Here is a 22,608-nt window from a genome sequence, read left to right on the forward strand (position 1 = left end):
AAAGAATAACGCAGGTGTCCCAAGGCCAGCTCAGCGAGGACAGAAACCTCGCGTAGAGCAAAAGGGCAAATGCTGGCTTGATCCCGATGCTCAGTAAGCATAGGGACCGCGAAAGCGGGGCTTATCGATCCTTTTGGCTTTTAGGAGTTTTAAACAAGAGGTGTCAGAAAAGTTACCACAGGGATAACTGGCTTGTGGCGGCCAAGCGTTCATAGCGACGTCGCTTTTTGATTCGCTCTCGTCAATCGCTGTATTGTTAATGAAAGATACACTAAAAACTGTTGATAGTACGTAGGTTACCAATATAGTTGCGGTCTGATTTTAGACCTAATGAAATGTCTAAACAAAAGGAATTGATTTTTATGAACTACCGTCAACAACGGAGTGTATAGTCGCCCAAAAGTGCTACTCACAAAGACCAATAGAAACGTAGGAGGGTACTTACAAATGGCCAATGGGACATCTACACAACACATTAAATGTGAAATTTTCTATTGGACTTATTTTTTTTTATTAAATAGAATATAATTTGAGAGTGATCTAGAGCTAGTAAACGACCTCTAAATATTTGTGTTTAAAGGGATCTCCCCCCCCCCCTCTTCCAACCCTCGGTCAATGAAATAATGACTAATAAATATCTATCAACATTTTGTACCGAACTTTGTATAGAGAACAGATAGACTGAGCTATTTATTAGTTTTAAATTCACCAATATACAATTTATAGTTATTGAAATCACTCAAATTTCAATTTTGATATATTTCACCGGATCGCCGGTAACTAATGATCAACTTTGTGGTGCCCTCGATAACAATCTACAAAAATTCTCTGCGGTATGTTTCTAGCTCATACCTGGTAAAAATATTTAAAAAATTTTTTGTACACTATAGATGATTGCGTATCTACAGAAATTATTTTTGAATGTAGGTGCATGTGTGTCATTTTTACGGTGTCAATAAATAACTGATTGTTTAAATAGAACATCCTGAATATTTTTACTTGTTTCGATGTCATTTGTTAACCTCTCCATGGAAACCTATTCACTTTTTGGTTTTTTTTATCAACATAGATATCTTAATTTTCCTTAAAATTCCCCATAAGCAAGTCACACTTTGATGAATCTTAGCTACCTTGATCTTGAAGTTAAGAAATACATTTGATCAGGTGCCACATAGTTTTTAGGTTATTCAATATTTTTTTACAAAAGTACTTGGCCATTAATTAATTACATATTTATACACCGAAGTAGGCTGCCATAATAAAAATCGAGAATTCCATAGAGTAATAACAAGTGTCACAAATTAATTATTTTCTGCAAAGTGTGTTTCCTATTTTGTAATAAAATAAGATTAATTAAGGCGAATTTCGAAAAAGATGAACTAATTTTTTTAGATAACCTTATTTTACTACGAAAAAAGAAGGACACTTGCACCAAATATTTAATTTGTGACACTTATTACTTTTTGGCATTCTTTTGTTTTTTCTTATCACAGCCTACTCAGGTGCAGTATAAACATATAGGTAATTAATTAAAGTGAAAAATATTGAATACCCTAAAAACTACGGCTTTTAAGCACAGGACTCCTTATAACTTTCTCATTATCAAAGTGTTGCCCTTTACCTATTCGGATATTGATCAAATGTATTTCTTCACGTCAAATTCAAGGTGGCTACGATTAATCAAATGAGGCTTGCTTAAAAATTAATAAGATGGCAACGTTGACAAGCAACCAAAAAGTGTATGTAGAAGACATTAATGATATGGAAACAAGTAACATACAGGCTGTTCTATTTAAAAAAATCAGTTATTTATTGACACCGTAAAAATGGGACACCCTGTACATTTAAAAATAGTTTCTGTGGATGCTCATTGCGCAACCATTTATAGTTGACACTTGCACAAAAGTTTTTTATATTTTTTACCAGGTATGAGCTAGGAAGGACCGAATCACTGTTGTGGGACCTTGTATGAAGAGAAGATAAGTATGTGAAGCCTGATCAATACTGGGATTTACTAACCGAAGGTTTTGCTCCAATTATAGGCAACACATTATACAAGGACGCTATTAATATCTTCGAAGTATTAATAGCATTTGTTATATATCATATAATTTTGAAACGGGAATGTTAATCGGTTGAAGGAGAACTGTGGCAAAAGTCATACTTCTAGGGTTCGATGTAATCAGGATGTCCGGGCTTCTATCTTCTTATACCATTGTTCTATATTCTATAGCATAATGGTTAAAGCATTGAATTTATAAGTTATAAATTCAATGGTTAAAGATTCGTAATTGCTTAAGGTTGTTTTGTTACCCAATAAATGAAGTTATACATCACTGGATGGCAGCACGTGTACAAGTATTTACGTAGCCAGTTTTACACAGCACAATTTGTAATCTCACGTCCGCCTTACGCAGCACAACTTTTAAAGTATACTACTCTATGACAAGATATAGTACATATCGTCAGTAAACTATAGTCCATATGCGCAGCAATGTAACATAAATTATTAAATCGTAAATGAAACGTCATTTATAACGCGACCAATAGTTGTATTTAATAATATGCACCTGAAATGCAATGTAAAAATCCGTTCCCTACGAGTGAAAGTTTCTCAAAACCAGCCGTACGGAGTCAGCGGTTCTCAATACAACATCCGTTGCGCTATAAATGACATTTGATTTAAGACTTATAATATATATTGGTCAGCATATGGTGTAGGTACCTTTCTCAATATTTATACCTGAGAAGCATAAATAATAAAAAATACACGTTTTGAAGCACCACGAAGCCAAATCGAACAAAATCTGGATTATCTCTATCTGTCTATCTGTCGGTATTCTCATTTTCAGGTAAACGACTGAACCGATTGGAACCAAATTTGGTACATACATATATGTTTAGACATACATAAAAGAAAGAGCAGAAAGCTTTTGGGTAGAATCACGCATGTGCAGATATGCCGGTAGTATAGGTAAATGCTGCGATAAATTTGCCTTTACTAGAAGCACATATGGTTAAAATTTCAAAAAAATAGCCGATTAAGAAAGATGATATCGCTCAGCTTCCGCATGACACATTTATTTTTTACTATGTGCCTTGTTTTTCTTTACTAATTTCAAAGAAATGACTATAAAGTTGGCACATTGCGCAGTATGCGTATGCGCGCATCTGATATTTACCATATATGCGATATGTCGCCAAGCGGAAAACATATTCTTGGTAACGATTCTACTAGTTGTGTGTCCATTGGTAATATCTTAATAAATCAACAGTTGTCTTCTGTACGCGCAGACCATGCGCATATTATGTTTTAAATGTAGGTACCAGGTTAGTAGGTATTGTTTCTAACAAGAAAAGAGATATAAAGGATGATGAATAATAATACCTACATAACTGGTTTTAACTTTACCAGCCGCTGGTCAGGCGCAGGAGCAAGCAATTGGTGTAAATTTTCTTGGTTCTTGGTTGTTATTATACCCTAAGCTACCGAATGCAAACAGAACGAACTAAATATCTTGAAAACTGTAAGAGTAGATGCAGCTTCGAGTGGACGGACGGAGAAAGTGGCAATAATAGCGCCTTCCAACATGTATTGGAAAATGCCCTAGAACTGCCCTCTGCCATATTCGCTATGCGCACCACTTTTTTGTAAGACGAACATTTGGTGCAATATGTATAGGTTATTTCAACGATGAAGTGCGCATAATTTTTTTTTAAAGTCACACGAAGAAACTGTCCGCAATTGCAGTTCCAAATATAACATTTTGTGGGGACCAGGCTTTTCACACGCCCGTTTAAGGGTGCATCTTTGGAAATACAAAATTAGAAATAATACATTCAAAATCCCAGATAGTCTTACTTGTTGTGTTCATAAGAAGAAAATGTAACTAAAAACGCAAATTTGGTACCGTTCGGGGGTGTAGCTCGCCCAAGACATAGATTAAAAAATCTATGTCCAAAGCGACACATTTTATCTGCGTCGTGCAAGTACTGGTTGCAATTTTAAAAATGTCCCTCTTTTTTAATTAAAAACTTGTTTCCAGCCCCACCCCCATTAACCACCCTTAATCAAGTTCTTAGGGGATTGACATTTTATCTGTGGCATTATTAAGAGGTAAAAAACATAAGTGTTTTATGAGATCCGATTATCGCTATTGTGGTACATATCAGAGCCCCACTCTAGCCTCAATATTAGACCAAAAAATCCGATACAACTGAATACCGAACGATTCTTGAGATCTTCGCACATGCATCTCTTTTACAAGGCAGGGATTGATTCTGTTCCACCAGATCAGCATAGCTTGTAAAACAAATTTTTGAATTAGCATTACTTTTACTTTTATACCACTTACGAGGTGGGAGGTGCATATACATACAAAATTTCATTTAAATATAACAAATAAAAAAATTGGGATTGCTCAAATACAAAAGTTGGGTTGCACATGCGCAATTTTTTAAAAATTCATCTACTACCACAGAAAACCGGATATTCATATGTTCTTTGTAACAAGAATTATAACAGAACCCTTTTTTGTAGGTTTGGGCAGTTTTTGGGTTGTAACTTTTTGGCCCGTTAGTCTACATAGCCGAAAAACAATAGGGACCTTTCTTATATCCTGAAGAACATGTGTGTCTATTTTCAAAGCGATCGGACGTTTCTACACAAAGTTATCGTGCACAGGGACAGACAGACGGACAGCAATACAAAATTATAAACGATCGCGAGGGTCGTTAATAATAAAATATTTCTATAAAACCCAAGGACCTTGATAAAACCAGCACATTAAAAGTTGACCAATATATTATGTATATATAATATAACTATAAGTATTGACATTGATTATACACACTATAAATCAAGTGTATTGATAAGAATCCCAAAATAGATCATAATTCAAACACAAAGCCAGTTCAGGTGATGTATTGTATACCTGAAAATTTGACAGAGCAAGAATAGGTCTGTGGAATAAATTACAATCCTGTTTGTAGCATAATGTAGGACGTATCTAATTACGATAACAAACAAAACACCACCTTTATCTCTAAGAACAAGGTCAGTCTTTGGCGATAATATCCATGTGATAAATTGATGTAAGTATATTACAGGTTGCTATTCTTCGTTAATAGGTCACTGCGTTACCTAAACGTCCACACTGTATACAGACTTTAGCTACACGCTAACAGCGCCATCTTACACGAAATCCACAAATTAAATTACAGGAAAAACATGTGGAATTTGATGGCGGTAACTCACATTTTAGCGATCAGGCACTAAAATGTACAAAACTTGAAAAATAAGTAAGTTTCATCCGAAACCAAAATACTACATCATTCTTCAGGGTACTACTTGTGACAAGACACTAATAGTTTGCTACACTATTTGATATTTATTTAGTGGTGTACTTTTAAAGATTACGTAATATTTTTTTTTCTTTTGTATTAATGCGAAATATGTATCTCATCACGTAGTTGTCTCAGATGAAGGTGTTACGAATTATCTTTTACGAAAAAAGTAAAAATATTTTGAAATTTGTACATTTGAAATTTGAATTTATATTAACCTCACATTTTGGTGTTAATCCCCCCTTAATCCAGTGAATCCAACCATTGGATGGTGCGCCATCTCTCCTTGGTAAGTTAAGTCACGTGTCGGGTGTCGGGCAATTTTTGGCTGACAGATGACAGGTGTAATTTATTTGTTTATTATTAAACGGTCATAATTAAAGACGAAAAATTAAAATTATAACGAAAATGGCAAGCAACGAATCTTCCACAGGCAATTCTGAATCAGATTTACAAACTCTTGCCTCAATGTTTCAAGAAGGTTTAGATTTGTATAACAATTTAGGAAAAATTGATGAGCCTACAAATAGCCCTTTGGTGCAGGTAAGGGTTTTATTTCTTTAAGCTTATTTATTTAATTTTTACATTTCTTACAGTCCAATATTAAAAAAGCTATACATATATTTGAAAATGCAACTCGCCTTGTATCACTGGCTGGAATGTTTAGTTCAAACGAAAGTGTCGATGAAATAGCCACAGAAGATTTACAATACATGTTATTACCCGCTCTTTTAGGGGCATTATGTTTGAAACTCACTTCTAGAGATCGAAATGATATCACCCAAGTTTCCGAAGTGTATTACAAAGACTTTCTTCAGAGGTGCAGTGACTATGGATTACACGAGTTGAAACAAGACGAACCCGCCATGAAAAATTTAAGTTTGTGTGATTCTAAAGTGCCAGATGCAGATACGATTAAAACTTTTGTGATTACAAGGGCACAGAAAATCCAGAGATTTAAAGAACAAAAGGAATTGAAGTCTAAATTGGAAGATTTGAAAAAAAATTTGGCAAATGCGGATGAAGATTCGAAACGCGAATATTTTCTTACCATGATCAAATTGTTTATATTCGAAGCAGTCGATGAGTTAAGCTGTATAGAAGCCGAGAAGCAAATCTTAGAGATCCGTGCTAATATGGTTAAAGAGGATCAGCCGAAACCTAAAAGACCACCACCTCCTCCACTAAAGCCGGTGATTATCACTCGTGACAGTGTGCAGAAAGCGGTTTTCGGAGCAGGTTATCCTTCATTACCCGTGATGTCGGTGCAGGAATTTTACGAAAAGCGTGTCGCCGATGGAATATTTCCTGATCCTAGTGTAGCTAGCGAAAAACCTTTCTGCCTTCAAAACGCCACCCCTGACGATATTGCACTGAGAGATGAACACGAGGCAGCGGAAGCCGAAAAGAAAGTTGAGCAAGATGACGAGGATGAGCTTGCACGGCTGCGACGGAGAGACGAATTTAAGGATGAACACCGTCGGGGATGGGGTAACCGTATGAATCGTAGTTAAATGTTCTGCGACAGAGACAGATTAATAGATAAATTTAAAAGGTACCTGTACGAAGCTGTATGTATTGTGTACGTTTTCCTACATGGGGTGTAATATTTTGCATGGTCGGTGACACTCTAATAACTGTGTGTACATCTTTATAAGAAAGGGTCTGTAAATTCAAAACTGTTTACAATGTTAAGATTAGGTGTTAGTTCATTTTGAATTTTCCTGATCGTTTATTATGTAAAAGTAGCAAAAGGAAAGATCATTTAGAATGCATGTTGACTCTTGTAGTTTATTCTCTCCAACATAACCTGCAGACAATCCTTTGGAAATACTTTGAATTTTCCTGATGTAAGAAAGCCAGAGGGGGAGGGGGAATTTATCCTAAATCTTACTAAGACGTTTATTTTGTGTTAGAGGGGGAATTATAAAACATTATTTTTTTGACTGCTAAACAATATTTATATACAATTAAATAATAATTCTTATTTTACCTGGTGGCAGGAAAACTTGCTTGTGTTGGGTTTCATACTGGAGTATGAGAGGCATATCTAACAAACGCGTGTGCAAACTTAATTTGCAAAACTGAAAAATATACCATTTCATAAAGACAAGTCGATCCGTTATATTAAACATAAAAAAGATGCGCAGAAGTAGATTTCTTATTTGCGAATTGATCTTTCTGAAATCTTGACAGTAGCACTTTTTAATACATACAAAAATCCATTGATTATATTAAACATTTGAAAAACTGCGCAAGTATGCTCAGAAATAAATTTCGGTTTAAGACTCTGACTCTAATCTCACAGGTGGTGAGTTCAAATCCCACAACTTGCCAGTTTTTAGTGGTACAGACTACTGACTACCACGTTTCGGAGGGCATGTAAAGGTGGCAGTCGTACAAGGACCGCCCACAATGCCATAATCGTGCGAGAATACAGATCGGACAAATTGAAACTGGAAAAATTGGTCCGATAGGCATTCTAGCACGATTTGAAGCACTGTGCGCTGGTGAACCATCCTGTTGAGACCAACACTCTCTTTTTTGTGTACCATCCATTGTATTCGTAATAAAAACGCTACTCAAAACACTTTTTTACTTCTTTTTACGTGCCATATAAAAAAATAAAGTTGATGAGGTTCTCCGTTGTATTGAAAATCTCTCAACACTGTCTTGTAGAGCTCAAAAAGAGGCAATGAGAAAGTGTTTTGTTTAAATTTTTTTGTATCTGTTCAATAACATCAGAATAGATTTTTACATAAAAGTCAGGAAAATAACACATTACTGGTGAGGAAATATTGAAGTGCGAGGCCCTTTCCGAGTCAAGTAATGTCATTTTACTGACGAGTTTTGTATATAAAACCTTTGATTAATGTCAATCTGTCAGCGATGACAGGAGTCATTGTAGACATTAGAAATGTCACAAATTCGGCCGGGAAAGTGACGGTGCGGCCGGTAAAGTGACAGGTGCGGTCGGTAAAGTGACAAGCGGCAGGAAACGTAGTCTGCTCTGTCTCTGTCATGGAAGCTCAAATTTCCTGACAGAAAGTAGGCACAAACATGAAGGTTTCAAGACGATTTTGGGTTAAAAAAAACAAAATCGGAAAATTTCGGTTTTTTTTTGGCATATCTTCGGAAGAAATCGGAATTTTCCGTTTTTCTTTGCAGAATGATTTAATTGCGCTCAATAATATGACTTATGACAGGGCCACCGCCAGAAAAAATGTAGAGAGGGTCAAAAACTTTAAGTCAATTCACTATTCTAGAAATGAAATAAATTTTTAAAAAAACGTAAAATTTTCCATTACATCCCATACGATATTGTAAAATTTAAACATTTTGCCGAATTTGTTTTATCTGAAGTTATAAATCCAGGGCCAGAGGAGGTTGGCGGACACTCCCTGGCCCCCCCTTGCCGGCGGGCCTGACTTATGAGATCACATTTGATCCGAAAATCGCGAATACTCGTTAATGTCATTGTTTAAATACTCAATGGTAACGTGTTCTTCAATATTGACTGCAAACAATATAAAGTTCCAGAGATCAACAATACCCAATAGACTTCCAGATCTACATGAAGACAACCTACCAAATTTCAACCCGAAAGCATTGCGACCTGCGTTACACGCATTTAAACAGACTAGATGACGCCTCGAGAATATTCTAGGACTAAAATTTTATGTTCATTTTAGTGCCGTTTAACTGTGAACGTGCATGTATGCAACCGTGGATCACATCACGCTAAATCAAAGATTCTCTGCTTTAGCCACCTGCTGTAGGGCATTGGACCAACTCAAGGTGGATCTTGGACCTACTTATTGATTTATTTATAGCAAAGATGACACTTATCTTTATTTATCAGTTTTTATATTTTTCGTTTGGAATTTTGGTTTTCAAAGCTTTACGTGATTTTTTCAACTAATTTTCACAGCATGGGTAAAATAAATCGTTCAACGAAACCCATAAAGATGTGGATCGATGGAACTGCCTTTAGTATACCTAAGTTTGAAACAAGAACAGCCTTTAATCGTAATTTGCCAACCAATTCAGGTATATTATACATTAATTATACTGCCTTCCAAACATTAAGAATAGCTTGCTTAAATGTTTCTGTTCTGCATAGATTCTGTTGTAACAGATTTGAACCTACAGCAAGAGCATAACTTCATTTTAACAGAGATGGATAACCGTTTCACTACAAGTTTTTGCTTACCACCGTAAGTAAATGTTACAATGAGCATGGTATTAACGAAAGAGAGTTTATAGTGTTTATTATGTTGGTTTAAACAATTTCCCTTACTTAAGCCGAAGGAAAATAGAGGTAGATACACGCACCGTTATTCGCACACCACAAAGGGATGACGGCAGTATGACTATAAGCGGAGACTGTGCTGATGATGTGGTGAATGCTCGACGGACAGTACAAAGCATTGTTGCCGAAATACGTAATAAACAACCTGCTGCTCAATTTATATCGATTCCTGTAAATAGTGAAGAAGTACAAAGAAACTTTCAGCAATTTAAAGTAGAGATTATGATGATTAACTGAATATTTACACGCAGTGTTTAGGATGCAATACTGAGTGCTGGTCCTATAGAAGGTGTGGAGGACAGTGTTTTCCAATCGCCACTCAAATTACATTTAACAATTTGTGTGTTTGTTTTATTAAGTCCGTCAGAGAAAGAGGAGGCTGTCAAGGCCTTAAATGATTGCAAAACTGAAGTTTTAGAGTGAGATATTTATTTTATTCATTTATCTTTAATGGCTTGTCTCTTTATAGCACTTTCTTAAGCAGTGAAACTCCCTTAAAAGTACACGTGGCTGGAATTGATTGCATGAATGACAATCACTCGAAAGTGAACGTGTTATATGCAAATGCAAAGATTGTGCAAGATAACAATGAAGAAGTCCTGCAAAAGCTGGCTAATGCTATTTCTGATTACTTCTACAATCGTGGTAAATATGTGTAGAAATAAAACTCGCTTTAAGGGCCTGTTTTTCATGTTACTGTTAAATGTATCTGACTAATTTCTAATAGTCTAATAGGGTCCTATTACGACCTCTAAAAATGAGCCTGGAGTTTGTCTGTGGGGGAACAATAGGCGTCTAAATAGATTAGTGCCAGTGACATGTGTTTGGAGCCAGTGCCCCTGCGACAATTGCGCGAATAGCAAAAAAGCGAGACTGTTATTATCATAATTATTTAAAACAGCTAATAATTTCGCCTATTTGTAGGGCTACTGATCCAATATACTGACAATGTTAGATTACACGTAACACTTATGAATACCAAGTACAGAAGTAAATCTGCACAAAACACACCAAAAAGGTCGAGATGGCCCACAAAACGGATACCATTTAATGCTACCAGCATTATTGAGAAATATAAAGATTTTTATTTTGGAGAAAAAGTTTTGGATTCCATTCACCTTTCGTGCATGTCATCTAAGGGAGAAGATGGATTTTACGCCCCACTGTCTGTAATTAGATTTTAAGATGTGTATTTTGTGAAGTTATATGTGGGTAGTTTGATAGTTTTTGTTATTATATTTTTATATGGGCAATAAACTATAACCAAAGAGTAATTATTATATATTCTTTGCTATAACATGCTTGTTTTAGTGGCAGTTTTATTTACATCAGTTACATAAAGAATGACGTGCACATATGAGAAACAATTTTAATAGGTACTTATATTTCATATGGGTTCCAACCCCTGGTTTAAGGTTCCGTATTCAGAACCTTGGATAACTTATGGGCTGGAGAAGGTCCGGCTAATTAACAATTATGTATTTCATGTACTTTATGTAAGACATCAGAATATTTTTCAGAAATGGGAAAGGAGTGGAGTTACTTTTAAATCTATTTGAGTTGCCCATTTTAAATTAAATTTACTAGAAATATTCTATGCTCGTAGCCAGCAAAGATCAAATGTTTTATTTACAACATACTTAAATATTACAAAGACAAAACTGATCACTAGAATTGCTACAAGCAACTATTAAATAAAAAACAATATAATCGAATACATAACAAAATCCGTCATTTTAATTTACATAGTATATTGAACTATTAATCTTCACAAACTGTAATAAAACATTGTTCAATTCCCTAATTAGACATCTTTTGTTGGTTTTGTTGATGGAATTTTTCCATTCTCATCTCTAGCTCGGGCCTAAAATGTCTTATAAGTCCTTGAACTGGCCACGCAGCTCCATCGCCCAAGGCGCATATAGTGTGTCCTTCTATTTGTTTACTAAGTTCCCATAACATGTCAATTTCATCTGGTCTTGCATTCCCATCAACAAATCTGTACATCATTTTATTCATCCAACTAATTCCTAAAAACTTCATTTAAGTTTCTGCAACACAAATCTGGCCTTTACCTTCACGGCACGGTGTGCATTGCCCACATGATTCGTGCTTATAAAACATAATCAACCTAGCAATCGCCTTTACAATATCTGTCTGTTTGTTCATGACAATGATAGCTGCCGTTCCCAAACTTGTTTGACATGCAACGAGCCCATCGAAATCCATTATGGCATCGTCGCAAACACTACAATGCAATTATTTTGACGAGTGCCAAATGAAATTATCTTCACCTTTTGGGGATAAGCGGTGTTGAGGAACCACCAGGAATTATCGCTAGCAAATTGTCCCATCCGCCAGTAACACCACCGGCATGTTTTTCGATTAGTTCTCGAAGAGGTATACTCATTTCCTCCTCGACCGTACAGGGATTCACTATATGACCCGAGATGTTGAATAGTTTCGTACCCGAATTACGGGTACGCCCAAATGACGCAAACCATGCTCCTCCCCTTCTTAATATTGTCTATAAAGCATACTTTGGAGTTAACAACAGGTGGCGATACCAAACTTACAGGTGCCACAGCTACTGTTTCAACATTGGTTACAGTCGTGGGACAGCCGAATACTCCCACATCTGCGGGAAATGGTGGTTTCAGACGAGGTTTGCCTTGCTTACCTTCGAGTGATTCGATAAGGGCTGTTTCCTCCCCACAAATGTAAGCACCGGCACCTCGGTGCATAAAAACATCAAAATCGTATCCAGAACCACAAGCATTTTTTCCAAGCAGGCCAGCTTGATATGCCTAAAATCATAATTTTGTTGAGTATACATTATAAGATTGTGGTATCAGAAGTTGATAGTGACACCTTCACACCTACATTTCGATACCACAGGAAAACAATGCTGAGAAATCAACAACTTACTTCCGCAATTGCTACTTGCATATTAGAGGCTTCGTTGTAAAACTCTCCTCTGATATATATGTAAGCAGCCTTAGCACCCATAGCACTGCCCGCCAATAAACAACCTTCCACTAGTTTATGCGGATCGTGCCTCATAATATCGCGATCTTTACATGTTCCCGGTTCACCTTCGTCCGCATTAATCACTAAATATTTAGGACGTCCATCACCCGGCTTCACCATAAATGACCACTTCATACCGGACGGAAAACCGGCGCCTCCTCTCCCTCGCAGACCGGACACCTTAATTTCATCTGAAACACGGCAAAACTAATTGGCAAGTTATTACAACATGCTAACGTACTTATAATCCAGTCGGCTCCTTTACATATCATTTCCTTTGTTTTGTACCAATCTCCACGTTTGAGTGCACCTTTCAATCTCCAGTCGTGAGTGCCGTACAAATTTGTGAAGATGCGATCTTGGTCGGCAAGCGGGCCGAACTTTGTTTTGGTTTGGGCAGGCGGAGTGCCTGGGGGTGGTGTTGAGTAATGCTGCACATGACTGCAAGAAATAGGACCCAATGCACCTGGAAAAGAGGAAAATAAATAAGAATTATATAATCATAACCAACATTATTTCGGGGAGCTAGTTTTCTGTTTGCATACACAAATATTTAACAATTTTTATTCAATACAAGTAGGCTAAGTGCTTACCGATTTGATTTTTTGTTAAATAACTAAACCGTATTAAAACATTTGCCATTTTCGGTTGACATTCGTGTGTCGAACTGTCAATTGCACTGTTGAGCAGGGATTTTTTGTTTGCATATTTTGCACTAACCAGCGTTTACTGCTAATGCAGGTTTTACACACTCAAAAAAATAGATCTTGTGCGCGGGTGTGTTTTTTCACACCCAAAGTGGTGCTGCCACTTACATCAAATTGTGGTACTATATGAATTTTGAATTATAATAATTAATTTAAAGAAATATAACTATCGCATCTTATACAAAATTCTTGTCAGACTTTTCTATTGACTTATTTGTAATTTGTTTGTTGGGTAAAAATTGACGAGAGCATTTCAGTGATTTATTAATTTTTAAATGTTACAAATCTGTTGACATAATTCATTCTTCCATATTTCTACAGCTTATGAACATTTATACAGAGTGTCTCAACATTTTCTGTATCATTCAGACCGCACGAAACAATCAGCTCTGTTATGTATCAGAAACGTCAAACATAACTCCTTGACGTTATTTTACGTTATTTAGTACGTTTTCTACAGATAACCCGAATTATTGAATCTTACAGCAATGCAGTTTTATTATTATGGTAATAATCTTAATCTCAAGGTATTTGGTAGTAACTGCGACAGCATCTTTTTTATGTACTAACAGTAATTAACTGACAACAATGCTAAAGTATATTAAAAGGACTGTAGCGAACTTTCTAGAACGATATCAAGGCGCCATCAACTTGAGAAAGGATTAGACCCCGGCGATAAGGAATATAAAAGCAGATACTTATGACTTTTCGAAAATGGAAGAAAGGGACAACCGTTGTCAGTGTTGCGAGCTGCAACAGTTTTAAGAGGTGAGCAGTGTAGCGAATTTTGTACACCAACATCAGTTAAACGAGTACGCTTTTGTCACCAACGACTAACGAGTTCCCTTTGTTTGGGCGACTATACTATTATAAAGCAACTAAAGACAACTCTGTGTGATGTGTGGGATATTTGGACTGGCCACACAATATTCAAACCATGTGAATTTATTATTATAATGTTTGTTATTTTTATGTTATGTGTGTCAAATATTGATTTCTTAGGAATTTCAATGATGCCTAAGGTTGGACACTTCATAAACTTACTTGACAATTGTCCTAATACAAACAATCAATAAAATTGTGCTATACGTTTAACATTAATTTGCTGGCTGGTTTTTTTCTTGGCGGCCACTTTTTTCTCCCGCCTATTTCCATTGGTACTCGGTGAACTACGATCTTCAAAATTAAGTCTTGCAATGTAATTTATTCTGATTAAATTTCCGTATTTAAAGCATGCACTCGTTTTACGTGTGTACCTTACTTGCAATTTCATATAAATAAACATTAAAATAAATCACGTTTTAAATTTATGTTACAGGACAATATACATACAAAAAAAAGAATTTTTCTACTCATTAAATAATAGGTAGAATACTGATGCGTTTTTAATTGAGAAAGTTGTCTATTATTCAACTGTCGTATACCCAGTTTGTCATTATTCTTCAGCTCACATTGTAGGGTTGCCTTGGAAACATGTGTGCAGCAAAAATCAAGATCTCGGATCGTGATAAATTCAGTTGTCAAACATTAATGTCAGTCAAACAAATTACGAGAAATTAGTTTTGTAAAAATTACGTGAAAATGGACAGTAGTGTAATCACGATGAGCAGTACTATTAATCATCCGCAAAATACATTTTTCTTTTTGGAATTTTAAGAAACATTTCAAATAAAGAAAACAACAAAGCGTCATGGATTTGTGAATGATTGTCATTTCTATATATTTTTTATACTTGTTTGAATTTAATTCACAAATTAATGACGCAGGGGCGCAGATTAGTGACCATAATATACAGTGCTATTTATTAAGAAGTGGACATAGTGATTGACGTGTATTGTTTTTCCCTATGTCTACTTTTAAATGACCAAATCTCTGCTGAAGGGCACCTAATTTTATGCAGCCAAAATAACTTCTTAAAACAAACAAAGATCTGGCTGCCATATTAATTAATTGGAGCCTTTTTAGGCAACCCATTATCACAACGATGTCGATTGAATGCGACCAAAAGTCATAACTGACAAACAGAAAATCGATAGAGCTTGCCTCTTAGATTTCCTTTCTCTCTCACCTGCAATATCCGCGTTTAGCATTGGCACGCACAGTCCATTTATATATATGTCGATGATATCACTCGGTAAATAAATGGACGAAGGTTATGTGGGATCGCTCGCCACTGTCTCAGAAATATCGCTTATTTTTGCCTTTAATGACCCAACCCCACGAACTTATAAATTAAGATGGACTGCTGGTCAAACAGTTGCATAGAGGTAGAAATGGCCCTAGCATGGGCGCGGCCATGATGTGCAAATTTTAGTTATTTTCTAACCAATGTGGAACTTTTAACTCGATTTTGATTTGATATGAACAATATTGAACATATCAATATTGAATTTGTTAGCAAATTATATGATTTTATCTTTGCTAGACCGGAAAGTTTTAATCCCAAACTTGGTCTCCTTTGCAGTTTGTAGGTGCGCATACTTAAAAATCTGAAGTGCATTCGAATAAATATACAAAAATTTTTCAATCATTTATAGCAAAACATATTAGAAAATTGAATACATATAATAGATTAGTAATTTCTTATGAAATATTGTTAGAGTACACTTCGTCGACATACAGGACAGGTAGGTCTTGGTTGTTGGCTGCTAATCCACTTACTAACGCAGCGGTCATGAAAAATGTGTCCACAACATAGGCTTCGAGTTTTGGATATTTTTAAAGTATCTAAACAAATCGAGCACTCTCTTGGATTGTCGTTTGTTTTCCTTCGAGAACTAAAAATATAATAAGAAATAAATTGCAATATTACTTTGGGCAGTACCGCCGTCGGTCGTCGACTGAAGATACGGGTGGAACGTGATGAGGTAATTCCCCATAAACGGATTCGTCATGTGAATGCATATTGTTTGGATTATTTGCGAAATAATAATAAATTGCAGTACCTACGGCTACAACGACCATAGCTCCAAATGTTATGGTTTGCAACGGAATTGGCATTTTAAGAATATTATATAAAACAGCTTTGATGCATGTATTTAAGAAAGAGTCTCACAAAGCACTGCATCTAATGTCAGTCCACAACTGACACTTATTTCGTAATAAACATTGTTTTCCTTATTATTTCATATATTATCTTATCTTGCCTGCCCACAAAATTCGCGCAGTTACGTTTTATTCCGTTAGGTGGCACAGAATTTCAGCGCGGGAACGATACCTGAATATTATCTCCAATGAGTGAACTTATTTTCCACTGCACACTATCACTCGGTTTTTAAAAAACAAGCTTCACATTGATGTCGAATAAGTTCAGTTTGAACCGAGAGTATCGAGTATGTGAGAGAATAACTTTTGAATCAACTCGCTTTCTGAATGATTTGAATGCTACTGAACTAACGTCAATTGTTTTGGCACAAGGCTCACTGCTCAGATCAGTTGAACTTAACAAAATCAGCAGCTCGAGTGGTTAAAATAGGTACCTGGTGTTAGGTATATCGAAAGGTTCAACTGAACAGAAAAAACGAAGAAAACACCCGAAAAAGATTCTAAAGCACTAGCACTACAAATTGTGAATGGAAATTACGCAAATGTTTCTACGACGCAATGTTTACCGTTGTAACTATTATTGGATTAGCGAATGTTGCCAGCGCCGTATTGAGCCAAATACCTCCTCTTCCCACCGAACTTTATTTAGAACAAAATCAATTTGTACATTTTTTGAGTGCGCATTGGCCATACTCATACAAGCATGACGCGCAGTTGTCTTCTAGAAGCTGGAGATCTATAATGTCATTAATAAGTTTATTACCAAAAGAACAATAATAATCATGAAGTGAAGCATCTATAATCTGACCAACTGAAACTAATGAGAACAAAACAGCGTCCCTACTGGAACTGCATTTTGCGACACCCAAAACAATTTCGTGAATGACTAATACAAATTCCAAGGTTTTTCTTCTGCCTCACAAATTTCCGATGACAATTTCTTTAATCAAACAATTTCTTGGCAAGTGGTGGAGACTGACATACCTATATAGGTACACTCATCCTCAGTAGGTAGTTGATAGGGCTACGGTTGCCCGACTCTTGGAACTCCATCAGATACTTCCATTTTGATAAATGAAATTGTAACCCGTGGTTGACCGTGTCGATTATTCAAATCGTTGGTCCAATCAGCGCCAGTGGAAGCTTTTATGTCTTCATCATTCCTCTTGAACTCTAACTTAAAGTGTTAATTTTTTCTTTTCGTTTGCGTACGAAATATCAAGTCTGCTGATTTATGCAGTGCGCTACATGTATAATAGACAGCCAATTACTTCTTGATCAGGTATTTCCTTCATCTTCTTAATTTCTTATTGGGTAGAAGATGAAAACTCCTTGGACTTGGATTTTGCAAGATTTCTTGTATTTATTTATTTTTTGTTCTCTATCTCATTCCGAAAAAAATCAATATGACGTCTATAGGAAGTAAGAAAGTAGTACTTCTACATCTAGCATGTTATGGAAATTCTGAGAACAGATTCATATTTTTCGTAAAAAAGTGCCCATAGAAGGCACTAATGGGAACCGTCAATTTCCGACCCTTTAAGCTACAAACAATGAAAACGAAATTTTATACATTTTCAGTTTCTCGGTGATATCTCGGTTACCTATTTTTAAAGATAAAAAAAATTTCAAATGCGTTTTTTTAGTCAAAAAAAGGGACAACTTTGCCCTTATTTAACCTACACTGATGTATCTTTCACCGTTATGGAGGTCCCAATGGTGAGCCACGAATTTGAACCACCCCAGTATCGTATGAAAATCATTTCTTTCCATTTTGGATCAAGTTTCTGACTGTTTTCCTTTGGAATGGATAACTTCTTTGCTTCCAAAAAGCTTTCGAATGTTTCAGATTTGGTTTCCGCCCCGACCAAACTTCTTTAAGTGTTTTTCTCTTCAATCCTTTACATGGTAAACGATTCATCAAATATAACGCAGAATTCACAGCTTCGGCCCAATACTTCTACCCAAGATTGGAATGAATCAGCATGCATCTTTTCTATTAAGGTTCTGTTAATCCTTTCCACCAAGCCATTGGCCTCAGGAGTATATGGTGTAGATTTCTGTTAAATATGCCACTATAATCAGGGTTTTCAGTTACAAAACTCCGAACCATTCTCTGCTCGTAGAATTTTCACTTTGCAAACCGTTGGTTTTTCTGCCATATAAGTGTTAAATTTTGTTCGGAATTTCAAGATATACCCAAAAATTTTTCTGAAGAAGTCGCCAATAATCACAACCAAATACCTTGAACCGTTCCATAAAATTTCCTCCATGAGATCGCAAACATCAGCGTGAAGCAGTTCAAGTATACACTAGGGAGAAACAACTTTGAATTTTTGGTGTACACCCCTCTGAATTAATTAGAATTAACGTGAATTGGTTAGAATTAATGTGAATTAACGTGAATTCATTTGAATTAACGTGAATTCATTTGAATTAATATGGAATCATTTAAATTAGTGTGAATTAATTTGATTTAACGTGAAATAATTTGAATTAGTGTGAAATAATTCGAATTAACGTGAAATAATTTGTATTAATGTGTAATAATTTGAATTAACGTGAATTTCCGGGGGAAATGGGAAATACGCCCGATATAGGTATTCTCGCACTATTAGGGCGATGTGCGCTAGTGCGCCATCCCGTTGAAACCAACAGTTTCCAATTTTTGTTTTTTTTTGTTGTGTACATCGTTGTATTCGTAATAAAAAATGGTTCTCAAACAGTATGTACTTTTTTTACGAACCATATAAAAAAATGAAGTTGACGATGATTTTTCCGAAACAAAACGTTCTAGTGAACGTCTCTTAACGCTGTCTTCTAGAGCTCAGAAAGTAGCAATGAGAAAGTGTTTTTTTAATTTTGTTTTCTCTCTGTTCAACATCAGACATCAGAAAAAAATAAAAACGATATCGGCAATATTCGGTTTTTCTTCGGAAGTGTTCGAAATTTTCCCGTTTTCTTTAAAGCATGATAATAACTCTTTAATTGCGCATCTTTGGTTTAATTTAACCATCGTCAATCGTCATATCTACTACAGAAAGAGAAAATGATCTAGGTTTTGACACTATTAGAACCCATTTCGAACTTTTTTGGCATAATTACGCCAACAGGAATTGACGGACTGACTAGACATTTGGCAGTTACGTTACTAAACTAGTGGGAAGCGAAACGATACAGCTGTCAACAAAACCGATCTATGATTTATGAGGTAGTGAACGACCCTAGGAACGATTTCCCAATGTAATGAAATTTCCTCAATGTTATTTGGCCCAAATTTGTGACTCCATCACAGCTCATGGCGTATCAATGTGCTTCCCCCTCGGAAATTGTACGGATTACATTGAATTAGTTTGAATTAACGCGAATGAATTGTTATTAACGCGAATTAATTGGAATTAAAGTGAATTAATTTTAATTAGAGTGAGTTAATTTAGATTTACGTGAATTAACTTAAATTAACGCGAATTACCGTGAACTATAATTTGAGTTAAAGTGAATAAATTTGAATTAGCATAAATTAATATGAATTTACGTGAATTAATTTGAATTTTTGGAGTACACCAAAAATGGTACTTGTTTCCCCTTTGTTGCTCTTGAGCCAACATTACTAAATGGCAAACGAGGAATCTTACCCAATAAACATATAGAAATATTCAAGGCAGCATGATCGATTCCCTTAACAAGATGTTCAACCCATATTATACTCGTGTACTGTTGTTACAAGAATGTCCCAAACGCTTGTGCCAAATATCAGCCAAACTTCTTGATTTCTCTATTGATACACATATCATATTCCATTCGGTTTATCTAACTTGAACAAATATCCAACATTACTTCCTGTTGCAACTGGCAATCACTTCATCGTTCTGATTAACAACTCTGCATCCTTGCTTGTTGGAGATAACCGAATCTCCATTGCTCACAATCTTTGGAATTGAAAGTAAGTTCGTGTGAATTTCCGGCAGATGGAGAACATACTGTAAGTTCACACTTTCGTTCGGATTAATGACGTTCACAGGCAAACTGACATTTTCAAAAAATTGTCCTTCCATTGTAGGGCTATTGGCTGTCATAATTTCAAAACTGGAAAATTCTCCAAGAGTGCGAAATTGCGCTAGAATCAAAAAGCCATCCTTTTTCTGGACACTTCAGCGCCGATACAGCAAAAAAACATGGTCTATCCGTAAGTTTTCTTTTTATCGAGCTTCTTCGCAGGACAATTCGACATAGTATGGCCGAATTCATGACATCTATAACACTTCCCAGTCACCAGACCTTGGATTCTCAACAAATGATGATTTTCACTGAAGTTTACTATTACTCCTGATGTAACTTTGCCTTGACTTAGTTCCCGGTAATTTCTATAGGTACCTGAACTCCTCCATGCTCAACCCATAAGCAATGATACATATTTAAAGGACCAGCCAACATTAATGTTCCAATCCATTGTCTCATCTCAATGTGAACACTGCAATATTCAACTAACTTGTGGGAATGTTCAAGATTTCCCGAACATGGAATCCAATGCAAACTGGACCTTAAAACACACCTCAATGTTATACAATAGCTAATAGAGATTAAACGGTTTAACGTTGCAATTTGTAGACAAAGGATCAATTTGGCACAATTTAGCCTTCACGGATATTCAGACTTAACTAGGTACTCAACTAAAAGTACGAATAGAGCGTAGAAATACTTTTAAGCAAACTAGAACGCGATGGATTTCTTCTGCAGCATACATTATATACTGTAACGGAAATGCTCCAGACATGACGTCGCCTTTGGCGCTCTGGAATTTTCTACGCGTATTCGAGAATGTTCGGGACTTACATTGCTTGCGTGTATAAATGGTTGCGGACCAAACATCGCGGGAGTCTACTATCGAACGAGATCGAGTACGGACGAAACATAGAGCGCGAAAAGCTGATATAAATTTCGAAGTGTGTGATATAAATAATCGATATAAATTGTACGGATTTTATAGTGTTTTAGTTTTGTTTAATAAATATTGATATAAATCGAACCCGAATTTATAAATCACGTTACAATACTCTCCCTTGGTTGTCCCGCAATTATGTGTTACAAAATGAGGGACAAAGGGTACGGACAAAGGTTAATATTTTAATTATATACTTATGTATGAGGCAGCGGCCAAACAAGATTTCATAAAAGATTTGGTTCGAAGACTTGGTGAGGATTTTTTATGACGCGAACAGATATTTTTTAGGGGGATGTTACACATTTTAATGAATCTTTGCTTCATAAGAAAGCTTGTCCCTTTTCAGGAGGACAGCTCCATTTTGTCTACGGTTTTTGAGCTACAATAGCATGAAATCTGTACTTTCTGCTGTAGTGTATAATATCTCTTGGTAGAGCGATAGCCTAGGAGAAGGTGAATAGGCAATTAGTCAATGTGTTGCTTAAAACTCACCTTCAAATAGTAGGTATTTTACTTTTCCTTTGCTTTAATTTTTAAAGGATTATTCTAATTGTATAATGTAGTACAATATAAAAGATTCTGGTAACATACGCAGTACACTTATTCGCGAAAATCTGTCCACCAATTGACTAGGAAATTACCGAATGGGTTTAATGTCTTTAAGTCGTTTTGCAGCAGCGGAGATTTTCACCAATATCAAATTATTTCAGAAGGCACTTCGTCCACAAACAGGACAGACGGGCGTTGCCTGGTTCCCCCTTATCCACAAACGAAAGCAGTGTAAATGAAGAACATGTCTACAAGGTAGACTTTGGGTAATAAATATTCTTAACGGATCTAAACAAATTACGCATTTCGTGTCTCCTAAACTGCCGTTCCTTCTCCTTCGTGCACTGAAAGGATAACAATATTACAGGTTGCAATAATAGATTTGATAGGCAATACCGTTCGTCGACTGGACCACCAAAGGGGAATTCCCCATCATCGGAATCGTCTTGTGTGTGCGTATTGTTGTTATTTCTTTTAAAATAGTAATAAAGTACAGTACCTACTGCTACAACGAGCACAGTGCCAAACGTCAGACTTTGGAGCGTAATTTGCATTTTCGAAATATTTCCTTATAAAACAGTGTCTCACAAAACACCGGATATAATGTCAGACCATCACAGACAACTGCTTAATAATAAACATTATTTATTATTTAATTGCTTATCTTATCTGGCATT

At 35.9% G+C, this 22,608-nt stretch overlaps 3 protein-coding genes and 1 long non-coding RNA gene across 6 annotated transcripts; 2 read left to right on the top strand and 2 right to left on the bottom strand.

The window, feature by feature from the left end:
• Window positions 1-5,631: 5,631 nt before the first annotated feature.
• On the top strand, window positions 5,632-7,127 carry LOC116176867 (immunoglobulin-binding protein 1-like). Its single transcript, XM_031495677.1, has 2 exons — window positions 5,632-5,889; window positions 5,943-7,127. Exons 1-2 carry the CDS (start codon window positions 5,755-5,757, stop codon window positions 6,858-6,860), a joined length of 1,053 nt encoding a protein of 350 aa, XP_031351537.1. The 5' UTR covers window positions 5,632-5,754; the 3' UTR covers window positions 6,861-7,127.
• Window positions 7,128-9,141: 2,014 nt separating this feature from the next.
• On the top strand, window positions 9,142-10,938 carry LOC116176055 (activating signal cointegrator 1 complex subunit 1-like). Of its 3 annotated transcripts, none has more exons than XM_031494515.1 (6): window positions 9,142-9,396; window positions 9,485-9,563; window positions 9,613-9,871; window positions 9,917-10,077; window positions 10,128-10,303; window positions 10,583-10,938. In XM_031494515.1, exons 1-6 carry the CDS (start codon window positions 9,279-9,281, stop codon window positions 10,840-10,842), a joined length of 1,053 nt encoding a protein of 350 aa, XP_031350375.1. In that variant the 5' UTR covers window positions 9,142-9,278; the 3' UTR covers window positions 10,843-10,938. The 3 variants fall into 3 exon arrangements, with proteins under 3 accessions (XP_031350375.1, XP_031350374.1, XP_031350376.1); XM_031494514.1 differs by having other exon boundaries at window positions 9,143-9,396; window positions 9,470-9,563; XM_031494516.1 differs by having other exon boundaries at window positions 9,265-9,396; window positions 9,442-9,563.
• A 323-nt stretch (window positions 10,939-11,261) lies between these two features.
• Window positions 11,262-13,380, bottom strand: LOC116176054 (NADH dehydrogenase [ubiquinone] flavoprotein 1, mitochondrial-like). The gene is made up of 7 exons (XM_031494513.1): window positions 13,282-13,380; window positions 12,930-13,154; window positions 12,587-12,879; window positions 12,235-12,465; window positions 11,953-12,185; window positions 11,734-11,906; window positions 11,262-11,688 (listed from the first exon to the last, which is right to left on the bottom strand). Exons 1-7 carry the CDS (start codon window positions 13,328-13,330, stop codon window positions 11,459-11,461), a joined length of 1,434 nt encoding a protein of 477 aa, XP_031350373.1. The 5' UTR covers window positions 13,331-13,380; the 3' UTR covers window positions 11,262-11,458.
• Window positions 13,381-15,912: 2,532 nt separating this feature from the next.
• Window positions 15,913-17,013, bottom strand: LOC116176589. The gene is made up of 2 exons (XR_004146469.1): window positions 16,220-17,013; window positions 15,913-16,172 (listed from the first exon to the last, which is right to left on the bottom strand). It is a non-coding gene; the product is annotated as an uncharacterized LOC116176589 (long non-coding RNA).
• Between the last annotated feature and the right edge of the window lie 5,595 nt (window positions 17,014-22,608).

The sequence above is a fragment of the Photinus pyralis genome, unplaced genomic scaffold, assembly GCF_008802855.1.
Source record: "Photinus pyralis isolate 1611_PpyrPB1 unplaced genomic scaffold, Ppyr1.3 Ppyr1.4_LG7, whole genome shotgun sequence".
NCBI lineage: Eukaryota > Metazoa > Arthropoda > Insecta > Coleoptera > Lampyridae > Photinus > Photinus pyralis.

What these genes read in the sequence shown, in the direction of transcription:
- LOC116176867 (XM_031495677.1), top strand. Translation starts at nt 5,755, where the DNA reads ATGGCAAGCAACGAATCTTCCACAGGCAATTCTGAATCAGATTTACAA. An exon ending in CAAATAGCCCTTTGGTGCAG is followed by an intron (nt 5,890 to 5,942) that starts GTAAGGGTTTTA and finishes CATTTCTTACAG; the next exon opens with TCCAATATTAAAAAAGCTAT.
- LOC116176055 (XM_031494514.1), top strand. Translation starts at nt 9,279, where the DNA reads ATGGGTAAAATAAATCGTTCAACGAAACCCATAAAGATGTGGATCGAT. An exon ending in ACAAGTTTTTGCTTACCACC is followed by an intron (nt 9,564 to 9,612) that starts GTAAGTAAATGT and finishes GAGAGTTTATAG; the next exon opens with TGTTTATTATGTTGGTTTAA. An exon ending in TGATTACTTCTACAATCGTG is followed by an intron (nt 10,304 to 10,582) that starts GTAAATATGTGT and finishes GCCTATTTGTAG; the next exon opens with GGCTACTGATCCAATATACT.
- LOC116176054 (XM_031494513.1), bottom strand. Translation starts at nt 13,330, where the DNA reads ATGGCAAATGTTTTAATACGGTTTAGTTATTTAACAAAAAATCAAATC. An exon ending in AGGAGCCGACTGGATTATAA is followed by an intron (nt 12,880 to 12,929) that starts GTACGTTAGCAT and finishes GCCGTGTTTCAG; the next exon opens with ATGAAATTAAGGTGTCCGGT. An exon ending in AAACAGTAGCTGTGGCACCT is followed by an intron (nt 12,186 to 12,234) that starts GTAAGTTTGGTA and finishes TATGCTTTATAG; the next exon opens with ACAATATTAAGAAGGGGAGG.